General features: G+C 58.9%; 2 protein-coding genes across 6 annotated transcripts; one reads left to right on the forward strand and one right to left on the reverse strand.

Moving 5' to 3' along the window:
- The first annotated feature begins 561 nt into the window (after positions 1-561).
- Positions 562-11254, forward strand: PTBP1 (polypyrimidine tract binding protein 1). Of its 4 annotated transcripts, none has more exons than XM_068981210.1 (15): positions 562-649; positions 2880-2910; positions 5356-5431; positions 5590-5762; positions 5841-5987; positions 6074-6244; positions 6321-6431; positions 6505-6679; positions 6823-6900; positions 7486-7634; positions 8724-8757; positions 9146-9238; positions 9328-9544; positions 9691-9768; positions 9853-11254. In XM_068981210.1, the coding sequence occupies exons 1-15, from the start codon at positions 642-644 to the stop codon at positions 9983-9985; spliced, it is 1674 nt and encodes a 557-aa protein (XP_068837311.1). In that variant the 5' UTR covers positions 562-641; the 3' UTR covers positions 9986-11254. The 4 variants fall into 4 exon arrangements, with proteins under 4 accessions (XP_068837311.1, XP_068837313.1, XP_068837312.1 ...); XM_068981212.1 differs by having other exon boundaries at positions 7540-7634; XM_068981211.1 differs by having other exon boundaries at positions 6844-6900.
- A 255-nt stretch (positions 11255-11509) lies between these two features.
- On the reverse strand, positions 11510-19504 carry PLPPR3 (phospholipid phosphatase related 3). Of its 2 annotated transcripts, XM_068980884.1 has the most exons (7): positions 19430-19504; positions 14005-14190; positions 13789-13930; positions 13508-13703; positions 13361-13418; positions 13115-13288; positions 11510-12853 (listed from the first exon to the last, which is right to left on the reverse strand). In XM_068980884.1, the coding sequence occupies exons 1-7, from the start codon at positions 19502-19504 to the stop codon at positions 11510-11512; spliced, it is 2175 nt and encodes a 724-aa protein (XP_068836985.1). The 2 variants fall into 2 exon arrangements, with proteins under 2 accessions (XP_068836985.1, XP_068836984.1); XM_068980883.1 differs by having other exon boundaries at positions 13115-13418.
- Positions 19505-20381: the final 877 nt, after the last annotated feature.

Here is a 20381-nt window from a genome sequence, read left to right on the forward strand (position 1 = left end):
CTCCAGAACGCCTTAAGCCGCTGCCATTGCTCCGCTCGCTAACCTGACTAACGTCTGAATTCGAAAGGGTCTTCGGCCAGGTGCCCATAAACAAGATGGAGCCCTGTAGGTTTCCTGCCCGACTTCAAGATGGCAGTGAGCCTCCCTTTGACATCACGCCCGAGGTCGAGGTGGTCTCTGCCCGTTTGCAAGATGGCGGGAGGCTGGGGAAAGCACGCTTCCCACCGCCTGATCCGCCACGTACCCACTCCCAAAATGGCTTCTCCCGCAAAGCCCCACAAATGAGGTCAGCTCCCCTAACTGGCTCTGGTGCCATCACATGGTCTCACCTCTTCGCACCTCCTCCGACTCAACGGGCCGTTTCCGCCTCGAGCTCTGACGGTCGGCCGCCTTATCCAATGCCCGCATGCCACTGTTCTTGGGCCCACTACTCGAGCGACCTCCTAGCCATTGGGAGGCGCTGGCGGGGTCCGACGGGGCTCGCCCCGCCCATCTGCGCGGCGGGAGCCAATGGGCAGAGCGCGCGGGGGACGTGTTCGGGCGTCTCCGCCATTTTGTGAGTCTATAACTCGGAGCCGTTGGGTCGGTTCCTGCTATTCCGGCGCCTCCACTCCGTCCCCCGCGGGTCTCCTGTGTGTGCAATGGACGGGTGAGTAGTGCTAGTTCGCGCTCCCCGGCGCCTATATCGTGATCCGGCCTTTGCCTCGCCGCCGCCCCGGCCTCTTCGGGGCGGTACATTCGGGGCGCCGCTCCGCCTCCACTCCAGGCCCTCGGGCGCCGCCGGGGTTTCTCTCCCTTCCCCCCAATCCTGGCGCGGTTGCGGCCCGGGAGGGGTAGCCGGGCGAGAGGCTGTAGGGATCGGGGGGTGGGGACGGCCGGGCCAAGCCTTGTCCGCTTCCGGTGCCCACGCGGCCCGTCCCGAGAGCACGCGGCGGCTGCGCCGCCCTTCCCGCTTCCCGTCTGGGCCCCAAACGCACGCGCCGCCTTCGGCCCTCCGTGTGGCACTTCTGGCGTCCCGTACAGACTCCGCGCGACCCCTGAGGCCCCCCGCGCGCGTGCGCGGCTCCGCGCGCTCTCGGCAGCTCTGTCGCGCGTGCGCGGCCTTTCCCGCCGCGCGGACTCTACTCCGGCTTCCCCCGCCCGCCGCGGGCCCGGGCGCGGCTGGAGACGCCGCCCTCCCGCCCGGAAGGGCGCGGGCCCTCCGCCGCCCCCTTTGTTCCCGCCCGGCGTCCCGGGGTGGTGCCCCGGGCGCCTTGGGGGCGGGGCGGCTCCGGACCTGAGCCCGCTCCCCGCGTGCGGAGGTGTCGGTGCAGGCAGCGCGGCGGCGGAGCTCCGCCTTGGGAAGCTAGTAGAACCCGGTGGAGCTACGTTCTCGGGTCTGGGCCCCGCGGGAAGTGTCTGGGAGCAGTTGCGGATGTCTTGTGATGGGGAGCTTTGGGCCAGCCCTCCTTCCTCTGTCGGCCCTACCGGGCGGGGCGGGCGATTACCAGTGCCCGGAGGGTCACGTGCCTTTGGTGCCTCGGGTTTGAAATGATAGGTTGCAGGCTGAATTAAGGTTAGCCTTTTAGAAAAATTGCTGCAACAAGAGGAACTTGATCTCGTGGTCTGTTGTACGCTTAGGCTGGGACGTACCTTCCCAGAGAAGCCCCATCCTGACCCGGGAGCCGGGAAGCCCGCCGGTCGAGCCCGGTGGGAAGAGGTATCCTGGCCCCTTGGTCAAATTTCGGAGTTTCCATTCCTCGTCACGGAGACATAGTTTGGGGCGCGTCTGCGGCCTCTGGTCGGTTGGGTGGTTGCCTAGGCAGCCGGGCCTGGCCTGCTGGTGCAGCTGCAGTTTGGCCTGCCTTTTTGAAAGTCGGGGGACCTTTTGCAGAAAGGCCATCTTCTATGAAACACTTCCTGCGTCTGCGGTCCTCCCTGTGTAGGAAGCCGCCAGCCGTCCTGGGTTAGCAGTTGGGAAACTGCGTGCTTTTCATTCTTTGTTTTTCTGGGAAGTTGTTTTTTGGCTCAGTAAGATTTTTAAAAATCGTTGACATTAGCCCTTAAGGTTTTTGTGGGGAAGAAGTGGCAGTCCCATGGCACAGGCTGGTGAGGCTGTGGGAGGGTCGGATCTCAGGTTGTGGTGAACCATGAGCCCGATGCTGCAGGCAGTGGCCCCAGGGCCTCTGTCCGCCAGGGCCTTGGCCAAGGGACATGTAACATCACGGGAGGCTCTGGTCTCCTGTGATGGCAGGCTGGTGGCCAGGTGACCTGGTGGGGTGTAGCTGGCCAAGTTCTCTTGAGCAGACCCTTCCTGAGTCTTTAGGTGGCACCCTCCAAGGGCTCTACTGTCCCGAGGGCCTGGCCTGCAGGACCCTGGAGCCTGGGGCAGTCACACACACACTGCCTTCCCTAGCAGGTCACATGGACCCTGGTTGATGAGTAACTGGTGTTCATTTTATCTGATCCTTTCCACTGGCTCGACCCCTTCTCAGTCCCCTGGGGTGGCAGCTCTAACCTTGGGCCCCTGAGTTGCCTTTTCACTAGCCTGCCTTTTGCTGGAAACCTCTCCCAAGCACTGCTCGTTTCTAGAAAGCAAGCAGCAGCATTTCAATCTTAATCAGCATCTAGTGTGTTTCGGAGGGCCTGCGGAGGGGGTGTCTTTGTCTTTGGATGCATCGGAGGCGGGGCCGGGGTCTTGCCGGGAGGGAGGGAGGGGAAAAGAGCCAGAGGACAATGATGGCTCCTTTTCAAGTGGCGATTAGAGAGAGGACACCTCCCTTCCCAAGCCTCCTCATTGCTGAAGTCCTGGAGCAGGGGCTCGTGCCGCCCTTTGAGCCCATGCTGCTGGCATGTGGTGGGTGCTCCTTGCTGATGTCTCCTTTTCTCTCTTTCTGCAGCATCGTCCCAGACATAGCAGTTGGTACAAAGGTAGGCACCGGGGACATCGCTTTTTCCTTCCGCCCGTTCACTCTGCGGCCTGTGTGCTCCCATTGCCAGGCTGGGGGTGGGGGGGCGGTGTGCCACAGCCTGCTCTGTAGTAGGAGTGCAGGGTGGGTGGCTCCTCTTAGGTGAGGGGCTCCTGCCCTGACTTCAGGACCTTTGCCCTGAAGTCCAGAACTGCACTTGGTTGGAGGTGGGATGCCTGTGGGCTGCTGGGACTCTTCACAGTTTCAAGTGGAAAAAGTAGAAGTTTCTTCCCCAGGCCGTTTAAGGGGTGGGCATGGGTCAGGAGGATCCTGGGGACTCTGGGGTGGATGGAGGTTGCTTCTGAGGACGTCGTTGAACTCACTTTTGCTCCAAGAAGGGGGCCTCGCTGACAGAGACCCGGTGTCCACCTCAGCCCTGCGGGTAGTCCATTATCCCTGGGAGCAGGCGGCAGCTAGTTTCTGGCTGCAGGGCCTGGGCTGGTTTCGGTTTTCCCAGGTGGACTCTTCACAGGCAAGCCTTTCTGATCTTCCTGCAGATAAAACCTGTTTGTTTGGTGGTGAGAGGAGGGAGAGAGGGGGATCTCATCCAGGTGCTCTTGTAACTGGCACGGTGATACCCCCACCCCCCTGTTTCTGTGGGGGCCCAGCCAGCCAGCCTTCTTCCAGAGGCTGAGGGTGCACCAGCGTGGGTGCCTCTGGGAGGGCATCCTGGGTTCCCCCTCTCAGCATAAGCACGAGCCATGCCGCAAGTGACAGGTGTTGGGGTGTTAGTGGTGTTTAGCTGCTGCTGTCCCTGCCTCCAGGCACACTTCAGGGGCTTCCTGGTGGTGCTGAGTTGATTTTAGAGTAGGGGCTGTAGTGCAGCTTGGCTTGGCCTTTGTCCCCCAAGGGTTCTGTACATGTGCACTCTCTGCACCCCAGTGGGCAGTCCCTGCTGAGCCGCTGGCCACTACCTGCACTTCCCTATGCTGGGGGGAGGGGGGTTCCCAAGTGGGCAGACCACACAGGTATTCATGCCAGGAAATATGCTGTGAAAAGGGAGTTGGAGCTAAGAACGACCCCCTCTGGAGGGAGTTCTTCCCCCGTCCATCACCTGTTGACAGGAGCTGAGATGCCCTTTTTAAGGCTGTGCAGCTGGCGTCTGTGTGGGAGCCACTTGGGTGCCCTGTCCATTCTTGTCTAGCTCTGGCCAGGGTGCTTTTGTGACCTGAGGGGAGGGGTTGGTCGTCCTCCAGGTCGACTTCCCTGCCACTTAGGAGGGAATGAGGCTCAGGTGTGTTCCACCTGGTTTCTGGTTTGTTTAGGGCTGGAACTGGCCAGCTGTCCAGAGCCTTGAAGAGTCCAGGTCCCCCCCCACCCTCCCAGGGCAGTGAGGAAAGGCATGATGGGGCAGGTGTGCCTGCCGGTGGGGCTTTTAACACTTTGCTTCATTTACATCCAACTCCAATCTGTTACCGTTAAGACCAAGCAGTGGTCTGAGCAGCCTCTGGTGCTGGGGAGTTTGGGGTCTGGGTTCGGCAGCATGCCTGTAGCTGGCAGTCTGGCAGTGAGGAGGCCCAGAACATTCTGTTAGCCCCATGGCCTTGGCCTGGCTGTGCCCACTTTTCTGTCCTGAGGGCTGGGGAGGGAGTCAGCGCCTGAAGGGGCTCTGGGGCACTTCAGTGCTGGACCACGGAAGGTGGGGAGGTGTCCTGCACGTGGAGCCTGCTTGTTTGTAAGTGTCTGAACTGGCTGGCAGTTTAGGGGAAGGGCAGAGATAAGGTGTCCTTGATGTGAGGAGGGCGAGCTGGCGGAAAGGCAGGTTGAGGGAGAAGAAGGGTCAAGGCTGGGAGGGCAGCAGCTGGCCTCCTGTTGCTGCCAGGCACTGGTTTCGTGTATCGAGGAACCACAAGCGGATGGCCCTCTGGGGTCTCACTGCCCAGCCAGCAGGAGGCTGTCTGCCTTTTTCTCCCTGCTTAAGCAGCATCTCAAGCAGAATCAACTCTGGGAGTTGATTCTATTAGATTGAGGCTAACAAGGGAATTTCTGGAGATAATATGGGCTGGGAGCCCACCCACAGGGGCAGTTGGGGAGCCTGTTTGTCACCAAGGTACCTGCCTCCTGGAGAGGTGGCGTTTCTGATCGCAGGGCTCCGGTTTCCTCAGACTGGAAAGTAGGACATACTCCTGCGGGTGGCCACAGTGGGACAAGGGGGCTTTGTCCTCATGGGCTGTGAGCCTGAGCTGTGCAGACCCCAGACACTGGTGGGGGAGTGGGGAGATGGAAGGTGGAGGCGGCCATGACACGCAGAGGCCCAGAAGGGGCCAGCCTCTGTCCCTGCCTAGGGAGAGTCCCAAGGGCTCCACCGGTGGGGAAGGAACTGTGTGTCGGGTGGGGGCCATGGGCCCTAATAGGGAGGGTCAGGGCCTGCGGCGAGGACACTGGGTTCACCTCGCTTCTCTTGCAGCGGGGATCTGACGAGCTCTTCTCTGCCTGCGTCACTAACGGACCCTTTATCATGAGTGGCACCTCGGCGTCCACAGGTAACCCCCCCGCCCACCGCCCTGCCTGGTCCCTGTGTCTGCACAGTCCTGGGAGCCAGGTGTGGGGACCACTTGAGCCCGGAAACCTCTCGGTGCCAAGGAGGGCCCCGCTCTGAGGAAGCCTGGGGTGCCCTATGTGACTCAGTGCTTTTTTGCAGCAAATGGAAACGACAGTAAGAAGTTCAAGGGGGACAGCAGGAGTGCGGGCGTGCCCTCCAGGGTGATCCACATCCGCAAGCTGCCCGGCGATGTCACCGAGGGGGAGGTCATTTCCCTGGGGCTGCCCTTTGGAAAGGTCACCAATCTCCTGATGCTGAAAGGGAAGAACCAGGTACGAGGCCTGGGCTAGTTGGTGTGGGTCCCAGAGGCATCCCTGGTATGAGTCAGCTCACCCTGTTCCCATGCCCAGGCCTTCATTGAGATGCACACAGAAGAGGCCGCCAACACCATGGTGAACTACTACACGTCGGTGACGCCTGTGCTGCGCGGCCAGCCCATCTACATCCAGTTCTCCAACCACAAGGAGCTCAAGACAGACAGCTCCCCTAACCAGGCGGTGCGGCACCCTCAGGTGTGGGTGGGTGGGGGAAGGGTGGGGCAGGTGGGTTTGGGGCTGGGGGACTCACGGTACTGTCCCCACAGCGGGCCCAGGCGGCCCTGCAGGCTGTGAACTCAGTCCAGTCAGGAAACCTGGCCCTGGCAGCCTCGGCCGCGGCAGTGGATGCGGGCATGGCCATGGCCGGCCAGAGCCCAGTGCTTAGGATCATCGTGGAGAACCTCTTCTACCCAGTGACCCTGGATGTGCTGCACCAGGTGAGGGGACTGGGCTTCAGCTGTGGGCAGTGGGCTGGTGCCTGGGCCCAGGCTGACCCACCACCTTCTCCCACAGATCTTCTCCAAGTTCGGCACCGTGCTTAAGATCATTACTTTCACCAAGAACAACCAGTTCCAGGCATTGCTGCAATACGCTGACCCCGTGAGCGCCCAGCACGCCAAGCTGGTGAGTGGTCCCCAGGGCAGCCGTGCCCCTGGCCGCCAGGCACCTGCTGACAGCCTCCTCGCTGTCCCCACAGTCGTTGGACGGCCAGAACATCTACAATGCATGCTGCACGTTGCGCATCGACTTCTCCAAGCTCACCAGCCTGAACGTCAAGTACAACAACGACAAGAGCCGTGACTACACGCGCCCTGACCTGCCGTCCGGTGACAGCCAGCCCTCGCTGGACCAGACCATGGCTGCTGCCTTTGGTGAGACGCTGGGGGCAGGCCACCCGGGCAGGACTTGTAGTTCAGGCTAGGCGCCCGCACAGCCCACCCCGCACTTGCGGGTGGGGCCCTGGCAGCCGGCTCGCACCCGTGGGTGCGATGATTAGTGTCTCGTTTGTTTCTAGGTGCGCCTGGTATAATGTCAGCCTCTCCGTATGCAGGAGCTGGTTTCCCTCCCACCTTTGCAATTCCTCAAGCCGCAGGTACTCACACACTTGCCCCAGCGCCGCCTCTGCATGTCCACATCTCGCCAGTAGCTCTGCTTCCCCGGCGGCCAACGTGGCGCAGTGCGGGGGGCCAGCCTCCTAGGCGCGGAGTCTGGACAGGGCAGGCGTAGCCGGGCTGCTGAGCCCGCTGAGGACCAGCGCCTGTGGTTGGAGGGATGCGCCCCTAGTAGTGCATTTTGAGCGGCCTGGTAAGCGGAGCGGCATGCGCTGGGTGAGCACACCTGAGCGTCCCTCCCGGGGGCCAGGCACCCACACGCGAAATAGTCTTGAGACTGTTTTCCCGCCCGGCATGCTGTTTGCATGGTGACAGGCACCTGCGTGCACGCACAGCCGAGGCCACCGGGCTCGATCCTGCGTCTGAGAAGCCTGAGTCTTCTGTGTTGTTGGCACATATAGGTGGTCAGGCCAGTACTCTGAGGAGCATGGAGGGTTGCAGGGCTGGGGGCCAGGCTGATGCCCCCACCCACCCCCCGCATCTCTTGTTTGCATGAGGACGGGCGAGACCGATTACCTTGTGGAGACTGTGGGCACCACACTCAACTAACCCCATTCACCCTGCAGGTCTCTCTGTTCCTAATGTGCATGGGGCTTTGGCCCCTCTGGCTATTCCATCAGCAGCGGCAGCAGCAGCGGCAGCAGGCCGGATCGCCATCCCAGGCCTGGCAGGGGCAGGAAACTCTGTCCTGCTGGTCAGCAACCTCAACCCCGAGGTACGTGGCGCCTCTGGTAATTAGGAGTTGGGAGTGCCCCCAGTCCTAGTGCAGATGGAGCCTCTGACCGGGCACTGGACTCTGGAGCTGGGCCAGGCCCAGCCAGTGCCCGTGGGCATCCCCATCCTCCTCTCTGCGCTGATGTCACTCACTGCTGCCTCCTTTCCCGAAGTGCTTGGAGTTCTCTTGTTTCCTTAACATCTTAATTTACGTTCCTAATTTCATGATGTTGAGAGTTGAAGCATTTGGTACATGAGAACAAACTTGAAATTTCCAGCCCAGCGAACCTTGGTCTGCAGAGGGGCGCCTTGAGGGGAGGGTGCAAGCTGAGGCCACCCGCTAGTCCCTGAGGTGGCAGCCAGGCCTGGCTTGTTTCAGGGCTGGGTTAGCTCAGGGAGCTGGGGTCCAGTGAGCGAGGCTCAGTATTTGCTTCTCGAGAGACGGGGTTCTTGTTTAATGAGCTGCTCTCCTGCCTGTCTGACCTCGTGTGACTCTCGGTCTCCCCAGTCCTGTCCCAGTTCCTCTGGCCAAGCTGTCCGCTCGCAGCGCTCGGTGAGCCTGACTGGAGGCTCCGGTGCGGGCTGAGGAGACGGTTCCTGGAGGGCCTGGTTGGGGGAGCGAGTGGGGGGCCAGCAGGCGCCGCCTCCTCCCCGCGGAGGGTGCTCCGGCTGTCTGCCCGGCGTGTGGCCTGTAATGTGTGTGGTCTTGACTGATGGGGCACCGCGTGTTTTCTTATGTATTTACTGACCTGTGTTTTTGCTACTTTTTTTCTTTTCTCCCCTTCCCCTTTCCCAATTTTTTTTCTTGCCCTGATCCGGAATTTCTTTGCCAACTGACTGCACGGTACTTCTGCTTCCTGTTGTTGCTTGAAACAAAACAAAACCATAAATAAATAAAAAAACAAAATTCCCCCTCAAACCCTGCTCTCCGGAAACCAACCTGCCCTTGAATATTAACATCCTGACAACTTCATCATCCATCAACCTGCACGCCTGCGGGGCTGCCTCCTCGTGGTGGACGATTGGCAACTCGCCCCCTGACCTCTCCCTTTCCCTGTCCCTCGCTGCCTTGCTCTGCTGTCCTCTAAAGAGAGTCACACCCCAAAGCCTCTTTATTCTTTTCGGTATGTTATCGTTCACACTTTTATTACCTTGTTTTCATGTAATTGAGGTGGTTGTTACGCCCTGAGATTCCGATGCGTGCGGTCTGGGCTGCGGTTTGCGTATTTATTTGGACTCTAGAGCATGGTTCCCTACCCGCATGCCGTTGGCAGCGTAAATGTGTCGGTAGCATGCTACAGGATGGTTCCTTGGCAATTGACCTTTCCTGGATTTTATGGCTTCTTTGCGGAAGGCAGCCCTCCCAGTCATGCTCCCTGTGTCTAGACAGGTTCTCAGAGGCAGAATAAGCAAACTGGGGAGAGCCAGCCCTGTGTGGGAGTGTGGGTCGCGGGGACGGTGGGTGGGCGGCTGGGGCCTGGGGCTTAGCCCCCTGTCCCTGTGCTCTTGAAGGCGTGTATGGAGATGTGCAGCGCGTGAAGGTCCTGTTCAACAAGAAGGAGAATGCCCTGGTGCAGATGGCCGATGGGAGCCAGGCCCAGCTGGGTAAGGGGTGGCCAGGGAGGGGGTGGGGTTGTGGGTGGTGCCCAGGGCCCTCAGGTCACGTACGCTGTCTCCCCCCGCCCCCCCCCCAGCCATGAGCCACCTCAATGGGCACAAGCTGCACGGAAAGCCAGTGCGCATCACACTCTCTAAGCACCAGAGCGTGCAGCTGCCCCGCGAGGGCCAGGAGGACCAGGGCCTGACCAAGGACTATGGAAACTCGCCCCTGCACCGCTTCAAGAAGCCTGGCTCCAAGAACTTCCAGAATATCTTCCCACCCTCAGCCACTCTGCACCTCTCCAACATCCCGTGAGTGCCTCTGCCTCTCAGATGCTTCCATCATCTTATCCCTTGTTTCTGGCCTCCCCACCTCCCCCCTCATTCCTGGACATGCCTGTTGTGAGGGAATGACCTTGACCTTGCACACACGGGCTCACACCTCTCTCTACTTGCAGGCCCTCCATCTCTGAGGATGACCTCAAGATTCTTTTCTCCAGTAACGGCGGGATCGTCAAAGGGTTCAAGTTCTTCCAGTGAGCAGAGTCCCTTCCCCCACTGCCCCTAGGCTCCCTGGCCCCTTGCTGCTCCTCATGCCTGTGTTCCCCCACTCCTTGCAGGAAGGACCGCAAGATGGCGCTGATCCAGATGGGCTCAGTGGAGGAGGCCATCCAGGCGCTCATCGACCTGCACAACCATGACCTGGGTGAGAACCACCACCTGCGGGTGTCCTTCTCCAAGTCCACCATCTAGGCCGCCACCCAGGACCAGCCTGCCGGGCACCCGGCAACAACTTCCATCATTCCAGATAAAAAGCCACTTTAAAAAGCAGCTGAAGTGACCTTAAAAGACCAGAGATTTTATTTTTTTAAAAGAGAAATCAGTTTACCTGTTTTTAAAAGAAATTAAATCTAATTCACTTGCTCACCTTGGGGAGGTGGGGTGCCAGCCTCAGGCTCTTGGTGACGGTGGACAGTACCACCCGCCCGGCCCCTTGCCCGTGCCTTCTGCCGCCTGCAGGGCGGGCGCTCCTAAACCCCCACTTGGCTTTCTTGTGCCTTAAACCCACTACCCTGGCAGGGCTTGTGGGGTCAGCCTCCCCTGGGATCATGTGCCTGGTGTGGTGGGGGGCTGTGGCCGCCACCCAATCCTTTAATCAAGTGTGTGATTCTCCCCCAGCCTTGGGGCCTCCCCGGACCCTTCCCTGTTGCTTCTTCAGCTTTGTTTTCACTGTAATCTCTGTATTATGCTTCAGTGCAGCTGCAGACACCTGTGCCTAGCAATATTTCCAGTTGACCAAATATTCTAATCTTTTTCATTTATATGCAAAAGAAATAGTTTTAAGTAACTTTTTATATAGCAAAATGATAAAAATGGTATGAGTGTAACCTAAACTTTCTCCTTGTGGTATGACCTTGTATACTGTACTTTTATTTTATTCCTTGTCATTGAGTCGCAGGGCAGGATCTAGTTTCCAGGGCAGACACAGCGGGGCCGGCATCTGCCGCCCGATGCCTTACTCACACCTGACTGTCCTTTCTCTGAGGACAAGTGCTCTTCAACTTTCAGGGTTTCCTTTTTTCCTGCAAATTTTGGACCAAAGTTTTGTTTCTGTTTTTTTTCCTGCCTCTAATGCTGGGACCCCAGGAGGTGAGGCAACAGCCCTCCCCTCTGGTCTTCATGCCTCGTCCTGCACTCATGGGTCCAAGGGGTGCCCCGCACGCAGGCCTCTGCTGGCCGGCCCTCATTCTGGGCCTGAGCCTCAAGTTTCCATGTTGGGGTGGAACAAGGGTGTAAATATTTATAATTTTTTATACCTGTTGTAAGACGTGAGGGGCAGCAAATGCGGTTTTTTATGGTGACACAGATGTATATTTTGATAACAGCAATTACAGGCTCAGTATTGTAAGGAGCACGGCAGGCCCCGCCCGCTGCCGGCTTGTAATGCAGAGAGAACTGAATTAAAGCGATTTTATAACAACTCCTACCTTTTCTGTAGGCTCTTTTTTCCTGTCCACATGTAGAAGGCGGTCTGGCCAGTCTGTACTGGACTCTGAATAAACTCTCTGTATCCTGCACTTGATTCCCCTCTTTATTGGGCCTGTTGGTTTCACTGCTGTTTCCTCTTCTGTAAACTCGGGCATGTTACCCTTCGTGTGTGGGGGTTTCAGCTCCACCCCTACACCCAGTCCTCCAAAAAGACTCAGACTGTGAGCTCTTATCCAGGATCGCCTTTTATTGTCTACCAGGACCCACCCCTCTGCCCCACCCTCACCCTCAGTCCTTGAACCTGCGCGCAGCCTGCATTTTCCGGTAGTAGCTCTCAGCCTCGGCCTCTGCTGCTTCCCGATCACCAAGCGCTGGGCCTGCTTTGCGCCGCAGCGTCGACTCCCGGCTGCCTGGTCCCAGCACACCATCGACTGCGCCCAATGGGGGCAGCCCCTCACCCGTGGCCAGGTTGACAGTGGCCACGGCCCCAAACCGTGGCTCCTCCTGGTCCACGTCGCTGACTGATGAGCCTGGGGAGATGCCCGGGGGCTTCGCCCCGCCGCGGAAGCTGCGGGCCAGGTCTCCCAGCTCATAGCCACCCTCTCCCTCCACCCCCTTGGCCCCGACTCCTGCTGCCTTCCACTCCCAGGGCCCATTACCCGCGGACAGGTGGACCACAGGGTGGTGGGGTGCATGTGCATCGATGGTGACGATGCTGGCAGAGTCGCGGTCAGAGGGTGACCTGTACTGGGAGGAGTCAGAGCTGGCACTGGATGAGGAAGCCGTCTCGGCTGCCTTGGGGCCAGGTGCACCTGGAGCCTTGGACATGGCAATGACCTGCAGCAGCCGGGGCGGGTTGGCCATGCGGGGCTGGGCCGAGGCCGTGGGCACTGCGGCTCCACTCTTCTCAGCCATCATGAGCCACTTGGCCCGTACAGCTGCACTGCTATTGGGGGACAGGCCAGCTGCTGCCTGGGCCCCCTCCTCAGGGATGTGAACCAGAGGTTGTGGTCCGGCCCGAGGCGGCAGGATAACACGTGGCCCAAGCCCTGGCCGAGCCTGGACTGTGGGGTACAGTGAGGGAGGTGCTGGACCCCCTTCCTCCCCCTCCTCCTCCTCTTCCTCCTCCTCCTCTTCCTCCTCAGCCATGGGCTCTGCGGGTGCCCGCAGGTGTGCAGGGCTACCCTCATCTGGTAGCCCCAGGCCTCGGCCCTCCAGTGACTTCTGCTTCCATTCACTAATGAGCTGCTTGGAGCGGGAAGCGTCCAGTGGAACATGGATGGTCATGTGGCGGCGGGCGGGGTCGTCTAGCGAGGGCGTGCTAACACGGGGCAGTGTGTGGCTGAAGGTCACCATGTTCTCCTTGCCCATGGGGCTGCGCGGAGCCAGCAGGTCCACATCCACACTGGCCCGCTTTAGGCTGCCCAGTGAGGTCTTGTCGCGGGCCACAGGCCGGGGCATACCCTCCAGCCGGCTGGGCGGACCTAGCTCATCAGTGCTCACAGACTTGTTCTGCTGGTACACCGAGTCGTGGCCCCGCTGGGTCAGGGCCCTTAGTGCGTCCTTAGTTGGCACCGGGGCCACTGGTCTCTCTGCTGGTGGGGCCTGGAAGTTGCCCACTGCATGGCAGGCCTAGAGATGAGATGGAGACTGGGTGTGAGGCCTGTGGCTGGAGACCAGGGTCCCCACCGGGCCACAGACATGCCTTGGGGGTGAGAGGGGAAGTCCACCTTTCTCCCCACAGGACAAATTCTGACTTCTGGTTACTTTGCACATTTGGCAAGTCTGGGCTCATGAGAGTCTGCCTCCAGCTCCCAAGGGAGAAAATGGCAGCATCCCCCTGGGCAAGGGGCGCTGGCCTTCCCCCTCGGGCCTCCCTATTTGGCCCCTCACCAGGTAGGCTGCTATGCCGGCCCCAATGAGGAAGCCTGCGTAGACGTCCACCGGGTGGCTGCGGTACTGCGTGATCTGAGTGAGGCCACAGATGCCCGCTGCAATGGCGAAGGAGAACACCAGGATGGGCTTCAGCAGCTTGGTGGTGTCTGAGATGACCGAGTTGAAGTACATCTGCCGGGGGACAGGTGGGTGGTCAGGGCAGTTGGCCCCTATGGGGCATCTGGGGTGTGGGACAGCACTCACCGACACATAGACAGCAGCAAAGGCAGACAGAGTGGCATGCTGGGATGGGAAGGTCTTCCTGCAAGAAACACCCATGTGAGCCCTGAGGCTCTGGGACCTGCCTTAGTTTCCCGACATGCTTGTTGGGACAGGGTCAGGCATGCTCACCGGGCAGACAGGATGGCATGGGTGTCGTGGCCAGAGCATATATCCTGTGTGATGTAGGGATTGGCCTCACATGACGTGCCCAGCAGGGTGTAGTTGGGTTTGCAGACAGTCAGGAAGAAGGGTGCGTGATAGCCCGTGGCCAGCTGGATCACGTCGGTCACCAGGGCCGTGGCACACAGGCCAAACACGTGGACACCTGTCGGGTGGGAGTGCAAGGGCCAGACACGGGAGCTGGGGCCAGACCCACCACCCTCAGTGTGCGGATGCCATGGGGGACTCACCTACAAAGCGCACTGTCCGCCGAAGGAAGGAGTTGAAGTTGCAGCCACCGGCGTGGATGCTGCCCTCGGGCCCGCCCAGGCCCCCGCTGCGGCCCCACAGCCGGGACTGTAGACAGTACAGCATGCCCTCGCCCACCATAATCTGTGGACATGGAAGTGCTCAGCAAGGCTCTGGCCAGGGGCCCACAGCCAGCCCCGCCCCGCCCCGCGACTCACTGAAGCTGCGGGCGCAGCAAAGGCCAAGCTGAGGAGCATGAGCAGTGGGATGAGCTCTTCACTTGTCTCCACGTAGGGCATGGACAGCGTGCGGTCGTAGCACTGGAAGCCCACCTTAGCCGGCTTGAAGAGGTCGGTCAGCTCCAGGAAGTAGAGGGACACGATGGAGGATGCCACTATGGGCAGCTGCAGGAAGAACGCTGGCCAGGGTCACACCACACTCGTTCACTGAGTGAGTCATCCGCCCACAAATTCAGTCCCTTCACTGACTCGTCCACCCATCCGTGCTGTTCACTCACTGATCAGCTCATTCATCAACTGAGTCACCCACCACCCATCTGTGCATCTAATGGAGCTGTTCCTGCACCCAAGATTCAATCCACTAATCACCCTATCAACTCCCAACATCCATCTATTCATTTAGTCATTTTCCATCCATCTGACCCCCACCCATCTGTCTATCCACTGATCTTCCCTCCCTTCTATCCATCCATCATATTCCATCATCCATCCATCCATCCATCAATCCACCCACTGCCCCATCCATCTTCCATTATCCATTCACCATCATCACCATCCATCATCCATCAATCCATCATCCATGCTTCCATCATCCACCCACCCACCTCTATCCATCTATCCCTTTATCTTTCATTCTGGCCACCCATCCATCCATTCACTTCCTCTCCCATCCATCCACCCCTCCTTCCTTCCTTCATGTATTCACCCATCCATCCATCCACCCACACCTGTTCCCTTCCATCTGGCCACCCATCCATCCATCCATCCACTTACTCTCCCATCCATCCATCTACCCACCTGCTATCCCCACCTCCCAAAATAAATCCACCATCCATCCATTACCCATTCATTCAATCATCCTTCTATCCATCAACCTCCATCTATTCATTTATCCATTTTCTAACCATCAAACCACTCACCCATCTGTTCGTCCATCCACCCATTCTCCCATCCATCCCTCCATAAATTTCTATCAGCCATCCACCTCCATCTATCCACCCACCTATCCATTCACCCATGATTCATTCCTTCCTTCCCTCCACTCACTCATCCATCCACCCACCCACCCACCCACTCACCTGCCCATGCTTCCATTCATCCTTCTGCCCACCACTCATCTACCCACCCACCCTTCCTTCCTTCCATCCGCCCATCCTCACATCCATCCATGAACCAACTATCCATCCACTTACTATCTATCCATCAACCCACACATCCAATCATCAGTTTGTCCAAACACCCATCCCTCTATCCATCAACTTCCAATTCTTTCTATCCATTTATTCATTTCCCATCCATCAGGCCACCCAGCCAGCCACATTATCCATCCTGCCATCCATCATCCTCCATCCTTCCTTCCACCCATCAACTCACCCACTGACCCATCCCTCCATCAATCCATCCATCTATCATTCATTTATTCAACAACATCCACCCATAAACTTACAACAACCTTCCATTATTCATTATCCATCCATCTGACCACCCATGCTCCCATGTACCACCCATCTATCCATGCCCTGACTATTCCACCCACCTATCATCCATCTACCCATCTTTCAACTCCATCCATCAATCCACCATTCATTCATCCATCCACTCATGCCTGTTTGGTTGTTTCCTTCCATCCACCCATATATACATCTACTTACTCACCCATCTATCCACCCATCCATTGACCCACTCACCCACCATACACCCACCCACCCATCCATCAACTCATTTATTTCCCCTAGTCAACTGTCATCCATCCAGTCCACATCCATCCTCCCTTTTTCCCATCCTTCCAAGCAACCATCCTCCATCCATCATTCACCAATCTACCTTCCATCCATTCACTCACGTTTGCTTCTTTTTTCATTCCTTCTACCCATCCACTTACCCACTCACCCATCCTTCCATCCATCCATACACCCATTAATCACTTCATTCATTTCTCTCCAAGGCACCTTTGCTGCCTTGCACAATTTGGGAAGGGCAGACAGGTTCCTGTCTCTTGGCCTCTTCTCTCAGGGATGGATGGATGGATGGATGGATGGATGCACTTAGACCTGCCCCTGGGGTCCTGGCCCTCCTTGGAGACACCCTTCCTGGCTCCAGCCTGTTCATCTCTTCTGCTGCTGTTTCTCCTCTGCACCCCATACCGCTACATGCCAGCTTCACACTAAGCCCCAGAAACATGGTGTTGGGCCTGAATAAATGAATTTTTATTTATAAATGAAATCTTTGAGTTGCTCATTCATACAACTGTCCTTCTGCACAACCTGATCATGTGCCCCCAGGTGACAAGCATAGGGCACACGTGACGTTCTTTCTTGCTCAGAGCAGTTATGAGGAACAGGTGGGAGGTTGAGGTTCGGGAAAGCTGAGCTGCACCTGACCGAGTCACCGACAGTGTGCTCGAGGAGGGCAGCAGGGCAGGCTCTACACCGCCACTCACTCACCCACTCACTTACCTACTCGTACTGCAAAGCACTGACTGAGCAAATTCCAACGGAGCAAATCCTCCTCCCAGTGTCCTCTGCCTCCCCTTCTGGTCCATGGGTCTCAAACTGACACATCCACCGGGGCCACTTCTGGGACCGGAGTGTAGGTGGGTGCCTAAGGGGGCTCAGCTGCCTTGGGAAGCTCCCACCTCTATCTCTACAGTGCCTTGAGTGGGGCCTCTGCCCTCTATACAATCCTGGCTGGAGGCTTCCAGAGGGGAAATGCCAAAGTTGGGTGAGCTGAGTTTCAAGGAGCTGGGCTGGTGTCCAAGGAGCATTTATGGAGCACCTGCTAAGGCAGCTAAGTGAAGCAGTTCACGGCCACCTGGCTGGGCTTGCATCATGGCTCCTCCCCTTCCCTGTGCCTCAGTCTTCTGAGCTGAAAACAGGAACAATATAGTGGCCACCCCCCAGGATGTCTGTGTAGGACTGGAGGAGCAAAAACATTGAAAGCGCTTAACATCTGGCTCAGTGGGCAGATGGTGTCCAGCCACAGAGAGGGTTTAGGGTACAACTTAAAATCAGCAAACCTTTCCACAAGAGGGTCAGGTTGAAGACCTCCCCCACGCCTTTCCAACCCCCTGGCAAAGTGGCTGTAACGCCTGGCCAGCTCCCCCTGCTTCTCCTCCAGCCCTCTGCCCCCATCTCCCTGCCAGACCCAGCTGGAAGCACCTGGTGGCAGGGTGGGTTGGTGGCAGGGGCCCCACTTCAGGGTCTGCCACTCCCTAAAGGTCTGTAAGTGCCTCCTAAATCACACCACCCACTTCTCACTGCCTCCAGAGACCCTCAGCTCAGAGCATATCTGCCTCAAAGGAAAATCATTCACACACTCACAATGGCGGGCTAGCATGCTTGCTTTGGGGGCATGTGTATTTAAGAATGAATAAATGTAATACTGGGCTTCCCTGGTAGCTCAGACGGTAAAGAATCTGTCTGCAATTCAGGAGGCCTGGGTTCGATCCCTGGGTCAGGAAGACTTCCTGGAAAAGGCAGTGACTACCCACTCCAGTATTCTTAGACTTTCCAGGCAGCACTAGTGGTAAAGAACTTGCCTCCCAATCCAGGAGATGTTAAGGGATGCAGGTTCGATCCCTGGGTCTGGAAGATCCCCTGGAGGAGGAAATAGCAACTAGCAACTCACTCCAGTATTCCTGCCTGGAGAAGCCCATGGACGGAAGAACCTGGTGGGCTACAGCCCACAGGGTCGCAAAGAGTCCGACACTATTGAAGAGACTTACCACGCACACACAAACATAATGCTGGCAGTACAGGAAATGCACACCAGGCCTGGGATATGGCTTTGCACCTCTTGGGTTGGTCAAAATTCAAACATCACCAACACAGGTGCAGACATGACTATGGGGAAACAGGCAAGTGCAGGGGCCTCAGTAGGAGGAATATGGGGTCTTTCTACACCCTGCTCGCTAGAGATGCACAATGCAGACAAGCTCTGCATTCTGTGCAGGGTGACACAGGCCAAAGAGTTTACAGTCTCCTCCTAGGAATGTTTGTGAGACATCAAGACTAGGAACCCCCCCCAAACGCCCAGCTCCCTAGGGCTGGCGCTGGAGTACTACAGGGCAGTGAAAAATGATGGGGCGATGGTAATCAAAGATCTCTGCTAGAAACGCCAAGGGCAGGGACTTCACTGGTGGTCCAGTGGCTAAGACTCTGCACTCCCAGGAGCCCAGGTTTGATCGCTGGTCAGGAAACTAGATCCCACACGCTGAAACTAAATATCTTGCATTCCACAACTAAGACCCTGCCTGAAGCCAAAAAAAAAAAAAGGCTGAGGGCAGAACCTGCGTTTCTATAGGTGGTGGGGGAAGGGCTACATATGGTGAACTTGAATGGAAGGCTGGTTGTAGTCTTGGACTCTTTGCCACCCCACAGACTGTAGCCCACCAGGCTCACTGTCCATGGTGATTCATTCTCCAGGCAAGGATACTGGAGTGGGTTGCCCTGATTGAACTCACATCTCTTACTCTCCTGCACTGGCAGGCCGGTTCTTTACCACTAGCGCCACCTGGAAAGCCCAGGTGAAAGGTGAAAGGCTGGGTGAAAGGCTTTCTGGAAAGGGACACAGGTAGTGGGAAGTTGAGGGGAGCTGAGGGTGAGGGGCTGCCTCCGTGTGGCCCGTATAACACTGAGGAGGAATAACCTACTGTAATAAGGATTCAAATGCAAACTTGAAAAACTAACCAGGTTTCCTGCCTGTGGGGGAGGTAACCAGCTGTCTGGGTGACCCTGCTCAGGGTAGGGTTGGGTACTATCTGCTCAGGTCCGGGGGACTTCTCCACCCACGCCCAGCCTGGGCCCCTCACTCCAGCTGGGTTTCCTGGCCTGGCGAGCAGGGGGCATTGTTGGTAACCCAGGTACTGATCAGGTGGATTCGCCTCACCAGCACTTCATTAGCGCTCAGCATGTGCCCGGTGGCTGCACTTACTATCTTATTTTGCAGCACTCCTAAGGCCCTCACTACATGCGGAGCCTGTTCTGTCAGAGCTCAGGGAAGTGCACGAGCCTCCACGATGAGCAGAGGAGGAATTTCAATTCAGACACTCAGGCCTCCGGCCTTCACATTGCAGGAAGACATCGCATCTATATCGCGCCCCCCTCCCCGCCCGCCCACCGCGCCCAGCACCTTGCTCCAGCCCCTTCGTGTGAGCTGCTGACCCGAACCCCGGACTGACGATCCCGCCTCGAGCATCTATCCAGCTCCCGCAAAACCCAGAACATTCTCTTGCAACTCCTACTCGTCCTGCAGAGCCCAACTGTTCTGACCGCCCTCCCTCTCCCTCCCGCACACCCAGGCCCCCTGGCTGTGCTCGCCCCGGTCCCTCGGCGTGGAGGTCCCGAGGGCCGGCTGAACGGAGGCCTCTGCCCCGCCCCCACCAGCGCGACCTCCTCCCAGTCACCTCCACGAAGTAGAAGCAGGGCAGAAGCGTCATGCTGTCCTTCGGGCTTTTATTCTTCTCCTTGGTTGAGATCATGGTGTCGGGGGCGCCACAAACCGTAGTTGGAGGGGACAAAGCCGCGCTGGAGGAGGGAAGGAGCAGACTGAGCCCTGGGGGACCAGGTGCCCGGCGCGGGCCGGGATGCGCAGAAAACGCCCAGGGAAACTGAGGCCGCGAGGCGGGGGCCGCGGCCGCCCCTGGCGCACTGCGGTCCTGCCCAACCCTCCGGCTGCCTCCCCGGATGGAGGAGCCGCGAGAGGGCTCGGCAGAGAGGGCGGGGTCGGCCTGGTCGAGAGCCTCCGGGCTGAGGTCCCACCCGCGAGTCAGGACTGGGGCCTCCGGGACCCCGAGGGCCGGAGCCGGTGGAGGGGTGGGGTCCGCGCCCCGCCCGCAGGCCCCTCACCTGGCGCGCCCGCGCTCGGAGGGCGGAGCTGGCGGCGGCGGGGGCTGCGGCGCGGCTGGCACAAAGCCGGCCCCGCCCCCGCGGGGGCGGAGGGGGGCGGGGAGCGAGCGGCCCCGCCCGGCCTGAGACCCCGCGCCGGGCGGCCTGGAGGCTGCGCGAGGGGCGGGGGCTCTTTGTCTTGGCGCGTCGAAGGCGCCGCGCGCGTCCGTCGCCGTCCCCGCCTCCCGGCTCTCTGGGTCTCTGGGATCTACGTCCCCTGCGCGGGGCGAGCACGAACCGGGGTCTGCGGGCTCCTCCCCTCCCAGGCGGCTCAGACGGTCCCGGGGAGCCCCATCCAGGCTGGACGCGGGCGGGATCTCCGGGTCTCCCGCGTCTCTGCCCCCCTCCCCGGTACGCGTTTCCATGGCGAGTTCCCTGGGCGCCCGGGCCATCGGGAAACAAAAGAAGCTGGGGGTGGGGATGGGGGCGCTGTCTCGCTCCTGGGCCCTCGCCTCTCCCACCTGCCCTGCA

The sequence above is a fragment of the Capricornis sumatraensis genome, chromosome 9 (genome assembly GCF_032405125.1).
Source record: "Capricornis sumatraensis isolate serow.1 chromosome 9, serow.2, whole genome shotgun sequence".
NCBI classification, from domain to species: Eukaryota; Metazoa; Chordata; class Mammalia; order Artiodactyla; family Bovidae; genus Capricornis; species Capricornis sumatraensis.